Below are 12619 nucleotides of genomic sequence, written 5' to 3' on the forward strand. Positions count from 1 at the left end.
ATGCCTCTCAAAACCAGCTCCTTTCACAGACTGATCAACTGTCACTGCCTTCTGTTATGTTTCTTCAGCTTTCACATTGGGAAAGGTAATTCATTTCTCAGCACTTCCTTTGTTTCACTTCTTTTAAATTCCCCAGTTTATTTTCAATGCTGTGTGAGGCTGGTGATCCAAGGGGATGGATTATGTATCTCAGTGTGAACAGTGGTCCCAGTGTTAATGTGATTTCTGTACATTTCCCATCATTGACTGTTGAAAAGAGAGACAGAAAATTAACACGATACAAACAGAGTTCATCGAAGGTAAAGCAACAAATTAAGACAATTGTAGAGATAAAGTTATCACACAAATGCTGCTGACAGAACATAGAATAGTCCAGCACAGTACAGGCCATTCGGCCCTCGATGTTGTGCCAGTCTTTTATCCTCTTCTAAGATCAGACTAACCGATTAACCCTTCCTTGTACGATCTTCCATGTGCCTATCCAAGATTCACTTAAATGTCCCTAATGTATCTGACTCTACTACCACTGCTGGCAGTGCATTCCACATACCGCCCCCCCCCCTCCCCCCCCACTCTGTGAGTAAAGAACCTACATCTGATATCTCCCCTAAATCTTCCACCAATTACCTTAAAATTATGCCCCTTCATGATAGACATTCTGCCATGGGAAAAACTCTCTGGCAATCCACTCAATCTACGCCTCTGAACATCTTATACAACTCTATCAAGTCACCTCTCATCCTTCTTCGCTCCAGTGAGAAAAACCCTGGCTCCTTTCTTCAGATGTCATGCCCTCCAGTCCAGGTAATGTCCTGGTAAATCTCCTCTGCACCTTCTTGAAAGCTTTCCAATAATGAGGCAACTAGAACTGAACACAACATTTCAGGGCTCTGTAGAGCTGCAGCATAACCTCGCAGCTTGAAAACTCAATCCCCCTGCTCATGAAAGCTAACACTCCATACACCTTCTTAACAACCCTGTCAACCTGGGTGGCAACTTTGAGGGATCTATGGACATGGAACCCAATATCCCTCTGTTCCTCCACACTGCCAAGAATCATGCCTTGAATCCTGTATTCAGCATTCAAATTCAACTTTCCAATGAGAACAGCTTCACACTTTTCCAGGTCGAATGCCATCTGCCACTTATCAGCCCAGTTCTGCATCCTGTCAATGTCCTGTTGCAACCTACAACAGCCCTCTGCATTATCCACAACTCCACCAATCTTTGTGTCATCAACAAACTTACTAATCTATCTTTCCACTTCTTCATCCTACTCATTTATAAACATCACAAAGAACAGAGGTCCCAGACCTGTTCCCAGCAGAACACTACTGTTCACCAAGCTGCAGGCGAATACTTTCCATCAACCATCACTCTCTGTCTTCTATGGGCCAGTCAATTCTGTATTCAGACAGTTCCCCTGTATCCCATGCCTCCTTACTTTCTGTATGAGCCTACCATGGGGAATCTTACCAAATGCCTCACTGAAATCCATGTACACCACATCCACTGCTCTACCTTCATCAACATGTTTTGTCATATCGTCAAAGAATTCAATAAAGTTTGTGAGGCATGACCTGCCCCTCACAAACCATGCTGACTATCTCTATTCAAACTATGGTTTTCCAAGTAATCAGAAAATCTGTCTCTCAGAATCTTCTCCAGTTTTTGCTCATCAGTATCATAAGACTGCTTGGGGACTGAGTGTAATTCCCAGGATTATCTCTATTTCCTTTCTAGAACAAAGGAGAAATGTTTGCCACCCTCCACTCATCTGGCACTACTCCAGTGGACAGTGAGAATGCAATGATCATTGCCAAAGGTGCACCAATCTCTTCCCTCACTTCCTGTAGTAACCTTGGATATATTCTGCCTGGTCCAGGGGATTTATCCATCTTTATATTTTTCAAAATTTTCAGAACATCCTCCTTCCCAAAATCAAACTGTTTGAGCATATCAGTCTGTTTCACGCTGTCCTCATGAATGTCAAGGTCCCTCGCAGTAGGTATTCCTGAGGGAAAGTATTCATTAAGGACCTCCCCTATTTCCTCCGATTCCAGGTGCAAGTTCCCTTACTATCCCTGATCGGCCCCACCCTCCCTCCTGCCATCCCTTTTACATAATGATAATGACAAAGATGGGTGATCAAATTTTAACCTCTAACATTAGGCTGTTGTACCTGAGACCTTTCAGAGAGTAACACGGTTGCCAAAAAGGAAAAACTTGGATCTAAAATGACTGCAGGGGCCACCTGCCCAAAGGTTGAGCTAGATTCATGTGACCCATTTGTATGAAACAATCTATCGACAGTGAAATTACCATTTTATATGAAGAAATGTAATGAGTAACCATTAAGAAATTTTCACCCCCTACTTAGTACAGTTGTGTGTGTTGCTTTAATATTTTGGGAGATGCAAGAGTTACCAATCAATCAGAGAACTTGAAAAAACAAAGGATCGTGACTCTGGAATACACACTGAACTGTATTTCAACAGCTGCTTTTCAGCATCAGGACTGAGAGAATGAAAAGTGAATTTGTGTAGCAAGAGCTGGAATTCTCTCTCCCCCTTCCTGTTTCTAACATTATTTCAGAAACAGCACCCAGTGAAAATGTAAATTCGAGAAACAACTGTTCACCAAGAATTCAAAGATCGACAGATTCTGAACTGTTGAGGATAAAAGTCACTAAATTCTGATTTCAGGTTAAGACGTAACACCCCAAGATGTCTAAAGGCCACATAAACATTATTCTCACTGCCTCTACCACTGTCTATTTCCTACCTCTGTGTCTGTGTGGTCTGTTCATTTTAATCATTGGTTCTTGAATCAAGTGAGTCATAAAAGTCCTCTTTTCATTCAAGAAAAGCTTGAAATGGGCTCTTGCACTGTGTAGTGAACTTGGTTGAAGTTGAAAGATCATCACTGTAAGCTGAACAAAATAAATAAAATGTTTTTGCAGCTGACTAATAGGAGTGAGAAAACAGGGAGCTGGTTCCCTTCACACAACTCGTTATAACAAGTTCAAAAGCTGAATAAAAAATTGGAAAAATACATTTATCCTCCTGAATCCTGAAACTTCCTCCAGTCAAAGTCCAATAAGCTCTCCAGCAGCGAAGTCATTCAGTTTGGTGAAAGGCCTCCTCAGTGAGCAGGATGTGACATGAGATTCTGTTCCTGACCTTCTTCCTTGCTGACAGGCTCAGGCTGAGGACGGGAACAGACACGGCAGGAGGAGGGAATATTGTGAACTCTCTGAACATGCGATCCCCTTTCAGTGCAAAATCTCAGGCAAGCTCATTTCATCAAAGTTACAGATTAAACTCACAGTGTCACTTTGCTGTTCCGTTCTATCTATTGCCTTTACATTTCCTGATCCCTTTTCCAGGGTTCTGTTTTGGAAGAGCAATAACTTTCTCCATCTCAGTGTTGGCAAGATCAAAGCCTTTGACTGTGGCTTTATTTTATCACACAACTTGATAAGTTGATGGAGGATTGAGGAAACTGGTCAAACAGTTGTATATTTTCATGTGTATACAAGGACAGTGAGTCTGATCATCATAAAATGTAAAATCACCTCTCCTGAGTTAAAGCCAACTCCCAGCTTTATACAACATATTACAACATTATTTATGACACAGACACTGTCTATTCTTCACCCAGTTCTTGACTCCATCCTTAGAAAATTCTGACCAGCAAAATGTTTTAATATTTTAGCCTGTGTTTTACAAATACTATTGAGACCTTACAACGGCATCAACGTTTTGTTTGAGAACCCTCTTGTGAAGGGCCTTGGAACATTTTATTCCTCTAAAGGTGCTATGAAAAAAAAGGTTGTTGTTGTTGCTGAATATCAATTCCTGATTATGCAATTGGTGTGGAATTTCCCTCAATTTTCCAGCAAAGTCACAGTATTGATTTAAAAAGCTTCTGAGAAAATTTCTCGGGTGTTGATTAATGCTTACCTTGTGATTGTATTTGCAGCAATAGTTGGTGCTGAGTTCACAGTTTGTGGATACCTGAACAGTCACATTAATAAATCTCATCACTACATTGGCCCAGATCCATGTTCATTGAAAGTGTCTGTAAAGAAAACAGGCTTAGAAATAGAAGCTCATCTCATTGGGAATGGTTCATCTTCCTGGACACAAGATCCTGCAGCATCTACATCTGCAGCTTCATCAGAAATCTGCATCACCTGGAAAGGATCCGTTGGCCAACTCTACATAACCCGTGGTGATATTGGAAAGTCGTATCCAACTGCCATGTCCACTGGAGGGAAATGTTGTCAACATTTCACTCTCACCAATAGCAGTTCACACAAGAGTTCACCGTTGCTGAGAGACATTATTTACATAAATCAGTCAGACCTCAGTCCAGTTCACATGGAAAATGCTTCTTATTTGGAATTTACTGGATCTGAAGGAGCATGTGGTGAGTAGAATAATAACTGACACATTGTGAATCACAGATATGTGACTCTATGACTCTATTTATCACAGATAAAGAATAAAATAGAAACATAGGCCCAGGCTCTCTCTGTTTCTCCTACAACCACAGGACGAGGAAAGTGTGAGTGGGGGGTGTGTGCTGCTCCCTGTCTTCAGAGATGTCCCCAGTCAATGGGGAGGGGGAGATGGGAGGCCTGGGGTATATTATGGAGCACTAGATGAGCACTAAAAACAATACCTTGATTCTGTAAATAATGTTAATTGTACATCGCAACACAATTAATTTCATGACCTGCTGAATGAAAAGGATCGATGGCTTTAAACCCAGGTTGTGGAATATGCATTTCTTTAAGCTTTAGAGTATATTTCTCACAGGTAAACTACTCCCAGTATTACAGGAATATTAGTAGATTTGGCAATGTCTGTTCTAACCAGACTCAATTGTAATCTAATAAAACTGAAAGGTTTTTGGTGAATTAGATGATTGATAATAACCACAACAGATATGAACTTTTCAGCTATTTATCAGGACCCATGTTGAGAGTTTAATGTTCCCGATGCTCTATCAGGACCACAAGTGATTTACTTTCCCAATCCCAAGCTTCCTTTCTCCTTTCCTTGTATTGTTCCTGTTTCTGATGGAGTACCTTTCACTCGGGAGAAAGATCTGGCTGGACATCATTGAGTTGCCACGTACATTCAGTTTCCCTCTCCCCAGATACTGCAGGCCTGCTGGGTAGTTCCAGCATTTCCTGTTAGTGTTTCACAATTTTAATTGTACTGTTCAGGTTAGAATTCGACACAAAGATGGAGATGTGTGTACAGAAAGTCCTTTTTAACATTACACTGCAATTTGCAAGCACATGTATATAACATTTCAATGTTTGAAATATTTTCCTGATATTGAAGTGTTGAGATTCCCTCTTTTTTCTAACGGTATCTTTCCTATTAGAATTACCATTGGCTGATTGCTTATTTCAGAAAAACAAATTGACTGACCTCACAAGGAAAGGACAATTGAAACTAAATGATGCTCGCTATGCAATGTTACTGACCAACAGGATCCTGGGGCAATGTGATGGGAACATTTCAGTCGGGTAAGTGTGAACAACTTGAAGTTGAAAACAATGTTTAAAAGTTGATGTGGTGAAGGGGCACATTTTGGAAGTATTTTATCCAAGGCTTAAACAGATTCACTGCCAGGTTTCGGTTCCTTCCTGCTTCAGTAACGTGTCTGTGAGGAGTGTTCGTCAAGTTTGACGGTTTCTGATAAGTGAATAAAATCTCCTGTATAATGCAAAGCTGCTATTTTTCACCTTCAATGTTTTGCTTGTCATGTGAAAGAATGTGAAATGTTAAGATGCATTGTGGTGTGTGCTTAGTTCAAATGTTTTAATTCAAGTTCATAGACCCAGTAAAAATGAGCCTGAACACTGTATTCTGCCATTTCATTCAAACTGACACATTTTGCGCTGACTTGGAGGCTCTGTGACCTGCATTGCTTTTTAGCAGCAGAGGGAGAGGCAGGCAGCGTGCCATGGTTGGGAGCACTGAGCAGTCAAGGGGCTGGACATGTTGTTGTTGTACAGCACTGGACTCTGTCAATGTCACACCGAGAGCTTGTGGCAGCAGCTTATGTGGCAACACATTGCATGGGCTTCAAGCAAATGGCTCTGTCTAAAGGTCAAAGGGACCAGTCCTCAGTGGAGTGAAGGGACTATGTGTCAAGGAACTCATCTAATCCCAGTCCAGGGGCTTGGCCACAGTCTTCCAGAATGTGGGGATCCCTGCAGTCCAGGGACCCGGCCAGGAACAGCCCTGAGGAAACGTTCAAGCAGGTTGGAGATCACAGGTACATCAGCTGGAGTGCTGTGGGGACACCTGTCTTTGGGCTGGCTCTCATTCAAGGCTGGCCTGCCCAAGTGACTCTGGGGACTCAGACATGGTCCGAGCTGGAGGTTTGGGTATTAATGGTCAGGGGCTTTTCAGGGTCCTTTCCATGGAGTCCTGGGGAAAGCAGGAAACTCAGGTCTGAGGATCAGGATCATTGGATTGGGTTGATGAGGGAATGGTGGGAGTGAAAGGAGGGAATTCAAGATGGAAGGCTGGGATTTCCTGGAGAATGGGATGGGACAGAATGCTAAGGGAGGGATGGTTCTCACAAGGTGCTACTACTTTAGCCACAACATGGAGGAGGTGTAAGGCCAACGTGGGCATCGCAATTCACAGAACCATGGGCTCCGAGGGTAAAGTGAGAACATTGATGGTTATATAAAGGGGAAGGATAGAAATGGTGGAGGCTGACAGGTCACTGAAGATGCAAGGACAGCAACAGGAAAGGGAGCATGAAGCAAAGGGAAGATCATCATTCATCTCAGGCAAAGTCTGCAAGTCACTCACAAGGACACTCAGCTGAAATAGTCAGGTATGAGTATCCCATCGTCAACATCCCAGTGAAGCAGTCTGGGAAGGATGTCCCACAGTCAGCATCACAGTGAAGCAGTCTGGGAAGGATGTCCCACAGTCAGCATCACGGTGAAGCAGTCTGGGAAGGGTGTCCCACAGTCAGCATCCCAGTGAAGCAGTCTGGGAAGGGTGTCCTACAGTCAGCATCACGGTGAAGCAGTCTGGGAAGGGTGTCTCACAGCCAGCATCACAGTGAAGCAGTCTGGAAAGGGTGTCTCACAGCCAGCATCACAGTGAAGCAGTCTGGGAAGGGTGTCCCACAGTCAGCATCACAGTGAAGCAGTCTGGGAAGGGTGTCCCACAGTCAGCATCACAGTGAAGCACTCTGGGAAGGGTGTGCCACAGTCAGCATCACAGTGAAGCAGTCTGGGAAGGGTGTGCCACAGTCAGCATCACTATGAGGCACTCTGGGAAGGGTGTGCCACAGTCAGCATCACGGTGAAGCAGTCTGGGAAGGGTGTCCCACAGTCAGCATCACGGTGAAGCAGTCTGGGAAGGGTGTCCCACAGTCAGCATCATAGTGAGGCACTCTGTGAAGAATCATATAGTCATGTCGGGCAAGAAGATTTACTGAGTACGGTTGGGTGAGCGTTTAATTTATTTTTATCACTTAACGTCTTTATTTTGGGTTTATAGTTTACAAGTGCTGTGGCCAAGAGAAGAAGAACCTGGAAAAAATCAACGTAATTGATTTTACAGACAATCTGAGGGTCTCGTTGAGCAGAAAGTCATGGGAGTAGATCTCAATGCCGTGGTGTGCCCCTCCTGCTCTGTGGGGTAAGTGGGACCAGAACATGTGCAGGAAGTGGCTCCAGCTGCAGCTACTGGAAGGGAGCCTGGGTTTCAGAGCTGGAGCAGAGACTGGGGACACTGTGGAGCATCTGGGAGGCTGAGGGTATCGAGGATAACATGTACAGGGAGATGGTCACACCGCAGTCTCAATCTTCAAAGTGAGAAAGTGAACGGATAATCACCTGGCCGAGTCACAGAACGATGCAGCAAGTGCAGGAATCCCCTGTGGCTACCCCCTGTAATACAGATAGACCCACAATGGATCCTGCTGGGGGTAATGGCCTCTGAGAGGAACGTGGTGATTCTAAAATCTGTTGCACCGTGGTTGGTTCTGCTGTATTGGAGAGGAGGAACAGTTTGGAGTGGAAGGGTGAACAGCCAATGGTTGTAGACTGCACAGGTATCAAATTCATGGCTTAAAAAAAGGAATGAGGTCCTACAAGCAGAATATTGGGATTCGTTTTCAGACGTTTCATCACCGTACTGGGTAACATCATCAGTGGATGGTATGAGGCTGTCCCTTCCTGCCTAATACCACTCAGCTTGGGGAAATAATGGCCCTTTGTCTGTGACCAACATTCCCTCGAGTCCATGCATTGTAGAAGATGCTTGCACCTTTCCAATCGTTTTCCCCGTGTTGAACAAATGGATTCTGTGCAGATCCAACCACTTTAAATGAGCATCCACAATGACTGAAAACACGGAGTGTGTGAAAGGACTGGCGTTGTAGACTTGTGACTGAGTTCAGGGTTTACCCAGTCATTCCCACAAATGTTGGGGAGCTGCTGGTGGTAATTTGTGTCCTCGTTGGCACTCTGGGCACTGCCCCACCAAAGCAGCTATGTCATCATCAAATCCTGGCCACCAGATGTAACTTCTCACTAACATCTTCATTTTGGAATCCCCTGGATGACCCCGGTGGAGTTCAGCCAGTATCTGTCAATGACCTTTCCTCAGGACAATCACTCTTGCTCTCCATAACAATATGCCACCCTTTATGGTGATCTGGTCTCACTGAGTCCAGAAAGGTTTCAATTCTGGTGATGGTTTCTTTCCTCTCTCACCACCAGCTGTTTTTGTTTTGCCAGGACGGGATGTTTTTGTGGCGACAATCTGATATTTTCAGTGGTGACCAGAAGGGTGTCCAGAAAGTTTCAAACCAGAACAGACTCTTCTTGTGGTGGAACCACTGGCCAGTGGGAGGCGCCTCACGGCATCTGCATTTCCCACTTGGCCCCCCGGACAGGGGTCCAACTTGTCACTGTCTGCCTCAGAATAAGGGCCCACCACTGTATTCATCCTGAAGCTCTGGTCGGCATGGCCCAGTCTTCGTTAAGTAGCCCTAGCAGGGGACTGTGGTCTGTTCCTATTACAAATGTACACATGGAAAGGCACAGGTGGATCTTTCTCACATCAAAGGTGACCACAAAACCTTCCTTCACTATCTGGGCGTATCTTCGTTCAGCATTAGCCAAACTCCAGGAAGCATGCACTATCGGGCGTTCCTCTCCATTGGCCCTCCAGTGAGCCAACCCTACCCTGATACCCCACAGGGAGGTATCACACATCAGCACCATATCTCGCTTAGGATTGCAGTGAGCAAATACCTGAGACAATGACAGCTGCTTCTCTACTTCCCTAAAGGCTACATCTGAGCTCCAAGGCCATTCCCAAGGCTGACCCTTTTTCAATAGAAGATGGAAGGATGCCAGAATGGAGGCCAGGTTGTGGATGAAGGTTCTGGAATAATCCACCAACCCAAGGAAAGGCTTATGCTCTGGTACAGATGAAGGAGCCTCGGGATCTTTTTTCAATGAATCTCAACCAGTTCTGTCCTATCAAGCTTGGGCCTGGGCCTTTTACTACAATCAGTGGGAACTGACCCAGCTCCTTCTCAGAAAAGACCGGAACTGAAGTTGTACCCTTAATCTGGAAAGGCTCCCCAGTATAGGCTCTCAGCCTGGCCGAGGCCTTATACAGACTTAAGAGGTAGAGTCCAGAGGGAACTTTGGTAAAGACTGGTTCCACAATCACTGATACAGCCGCGCTGGTATGGACCTCCATTGGAACTGGGTGACCGTTTAACCAGACCTTTATTTTGATTGGTTCTGAGTTGGAGATGATGAAGCATTTTAACTGTTCCTAACCAGCTGTCGGTGAACTTTCCAGTGTGTGCACTCTCCTGGATAACGGCCTGTGAGTTCTTATTCAATTCAGGCCAAGTGGGACCCCTTTGCCGTCTCGGGTCCACATACTGGCTGTGACTACAATGGTCTGCCAGGCCGGATCAAGAAGAAAACGTTAACTGGTTGTCCGAGGCTTGGCTTTGTTTTGGGGTTTTGCTGTGGGCTGTCCAAGGGTCCCTCTGTTCAGGATATGTCCTGAGTGAGGCTGTGCAATGGCCTTCCCTCATGTGGTGTTCCCAAGCTCAGTCGGCCTGGTGAGGCTGTCCACATCCACCAACATACCCTGTAACTCCAGCTCCACTTGCTGCATTTCCCAACCACAAAGCCAGTTGTAGTGCCTGTTTGAAGTCCTGTTGGGCTTCAGCTGGTCAGTGCTTTTGCATGGTCGCCTCATAAAGCCCACACACCAAACAGTGTCTCAGCATCTCACTGAGGGTTAAACCAAAATCATATTCCTCTGTCAGTTGTCTTAACCTCGTCCAGACCCTGATACGGATTTCCCTGAAAGGTTTCTCACACTGTCGAGTAATACCGATGGTGTCTCAGAATGAGAGCAGACTTGGGTCTGTAACAAACCTTCACTAAATCCATCAGCTCTTGAAATGTTTTAGTGTCTGGTGCTGCAAGGGAACTCAGGCTCCTAATAACCAAAAAGGTTGTGAGGCCACGCGCTGTCAGGAGAATTACTCATTGCTTGTTACCTGCTCTAATGTCATTTGCCGGAAAAAATACTGCATTTCTTCCACATTCTGGGCCCAGTCTTCGATGGCAGGATTGAATGAGTCAAGCTTCCCAAATAGCAGCACGATACCACAAATGTTGACCCCAACTCAGGCACCTGTTGCAATCTCTTCAGGAACGTGCTTTTTTCTCATCATTACAGAAATAACTCACTGAAAGCTGGTGTCCCATCACCAAGTCACCCTTTATTTACATCAGCGTAGTCAATAACACTGACCCAGCGAGCTCAGAGCTGGCTCCTGGAGGGAGCAGAACCCCTGACACTCCAGTTTGTATCTGTCAGCCAGGGCTCCCTGATTGGAGCAGGTTAACAGCCCCAAACAGGGAACCCATATTCTCTGAGATCTACCTGACTGACCTTGTATCAGTCACTAGTGTTCAGTAACTGCACCTCACGCTGGGTAAGCCATTGAGCCACTGCCTTCAGGAAGTCTGACGATGCTCTTGTCTCCCAGTTTAATCTTACCTCATGGTTCTTCAGATTCATCTGAGAAGGACCTGAGAAGAGACTGATGCCCCCATTGAAGCTGCTATGTTTGAGCTGGTGGTGATGTGGTTTCTTTGGGGAATAACAGAAACGTGGATCAGACACCTTAGCAATTATTACAGTGTGTTTATTATCAGACTGAGCATGGCAGTAAGGGATCAGAGCAGCACACATAGTGATGACATCATGATAAAGGCTGATGGGTTCTGATGCAGAGTCACTGGACTCGGAACATTCATTCTGCTTTCTCCCCACAGATACCAGACCTGCTGATTTTCACCAGCAATTACTGTTTTTGGTTCATGACATGGACTGAACTGTAATAAATAAGTTAATATTGACCCTAGTGTGTGAATCCCTGTTTCTTATCCAGTCCAGAGCTAACTGTCTGTGCATTTTCCAGCCTGGAGTCTGATCTACATAAGGTCCTGATGGATATGGATTTTCCAATGGACAGTGAAACCTTTGTACTTCCAAATGTTAAGGCTGCTGTGACCAAAGAGGATGTGAAAGGTGTTTTAGCATTTACAGTTACTGCCACTTTCTCATGGGTAAGTGTTTTCACAATGCAGTAATTAATAAGGGTGCAGTAAGGAAATGTGACATTGTCTGACTTGATAATATTTGAGTATTAAATACCCCCCGGAGTAAGGATCACACAAATATTTAACTGCAACATTTCAATAGAATCAGATCGTTTCTGACTGGATAATCTGAACAATGACCAAGGGGGAAAGTCTCAGCTTTGTAGTGTTGCTTGTGATGAGACTACATGAGCCCTGTGCCCCCCTGGAGATGGGTGCTGTGGTGCCAGCTGTTTCCAGTATACCCCACATGGTACAGCCTCTTGAGAAGGTGCCCCCTGAGCCCTGTGTGTGGCTGGAACCAGGTGATGAGCTGCTATCCTGGTTTTACACAGCAGCCTCCCTGCCTGATGTAATACTGAATTCCCCAACTTGGACCACCCAGGGCCAAGCAACAAACATGTGCATCACAGAATCTTTATTCAGGAACATAGCCAGTGACATGGACAAATGGGAACTGACCATCCTTGTGCAGTGCCCGAGGGCCTGTCCTGGTGTTCCTGTGCAGCTTTACCCCATTGGTTACTGCATGGTTAGTGGAAGGCAGCTGACTTCCAATGGGGGAGACTGCAGGTGTATTTTGCAGGAATTCCTGGGGAAACCCTGGGCCTGGCTTCAGACTGCACCATCTCACAACAGACAGCAGCTGTCTGGACTGACAGGGTAAGGGACAACAGCAAGGGGACTGGTGGAGTGGCGACAGTGAGAGCACAAATGCTGTTACCCTGAGAGAGGGCAGCAGGTTGATGCCCCATGGTGCCTCTGCCAGTCCCCCAGGCAGCATCCCCAGGTCCCTAGTGATCTGTTGGAGGACAAGCTGCTGGCCTGCTCCAAGACCCTGCAAACCCCTTTGCCCACTGGGATCCACAGTCATGTTCACAGCGGGTCTGAGCCTGCATGGGACCAAGCACG

General features: G+C 45.5%; 1 protein-coding gene across 1 annotated transcript in view; it reads left to right on the forward strand.

Annotated features, from left to right (window-relative positions):
• Window positions 1–12619, forward strand: part of LOC122546991 (uncharacterized) — an 88078-nt gene continuing 75459 nt past the window's right edge. Inside the window, exons 1-4 of the mRNA XM_087995606.1 lie at window positions 1–85; window positions 3985–4434; window positions 5404–5548; window positions 11527–11674. Of these exons, the coding sequence (XP_087851732.1) occupies window positions 1–85; window positions 3985–4434; window positions 5404–5548; window positions 11527–11674 (828 nt within the window). The remainder of the gene's footprint in view (window positions 86–3984; window positions 4435–5403; window positions 5549–11526; window positions 11675–12619) is intronic.

This window comes from Chiloscyllium plagiosum, unplaced genomic scaffold (genome assembly GCF_037043375.1).
Source record: "Chiloscyllium plagiosum isolate Xiang-an unplaced genomic scaffold, Cpla_swu_hap1 HiC_scaffold_17, whole genome shotgun sequence".
In the NCBI taxonomy this organism is placed as follows: Eukaryota; Metazoa; Chordata; class Chondrichthyes; order Orectolobiformes; family Hemiscylliidae; genus Chiloscyllium; species Chiloscyllium plagiosum.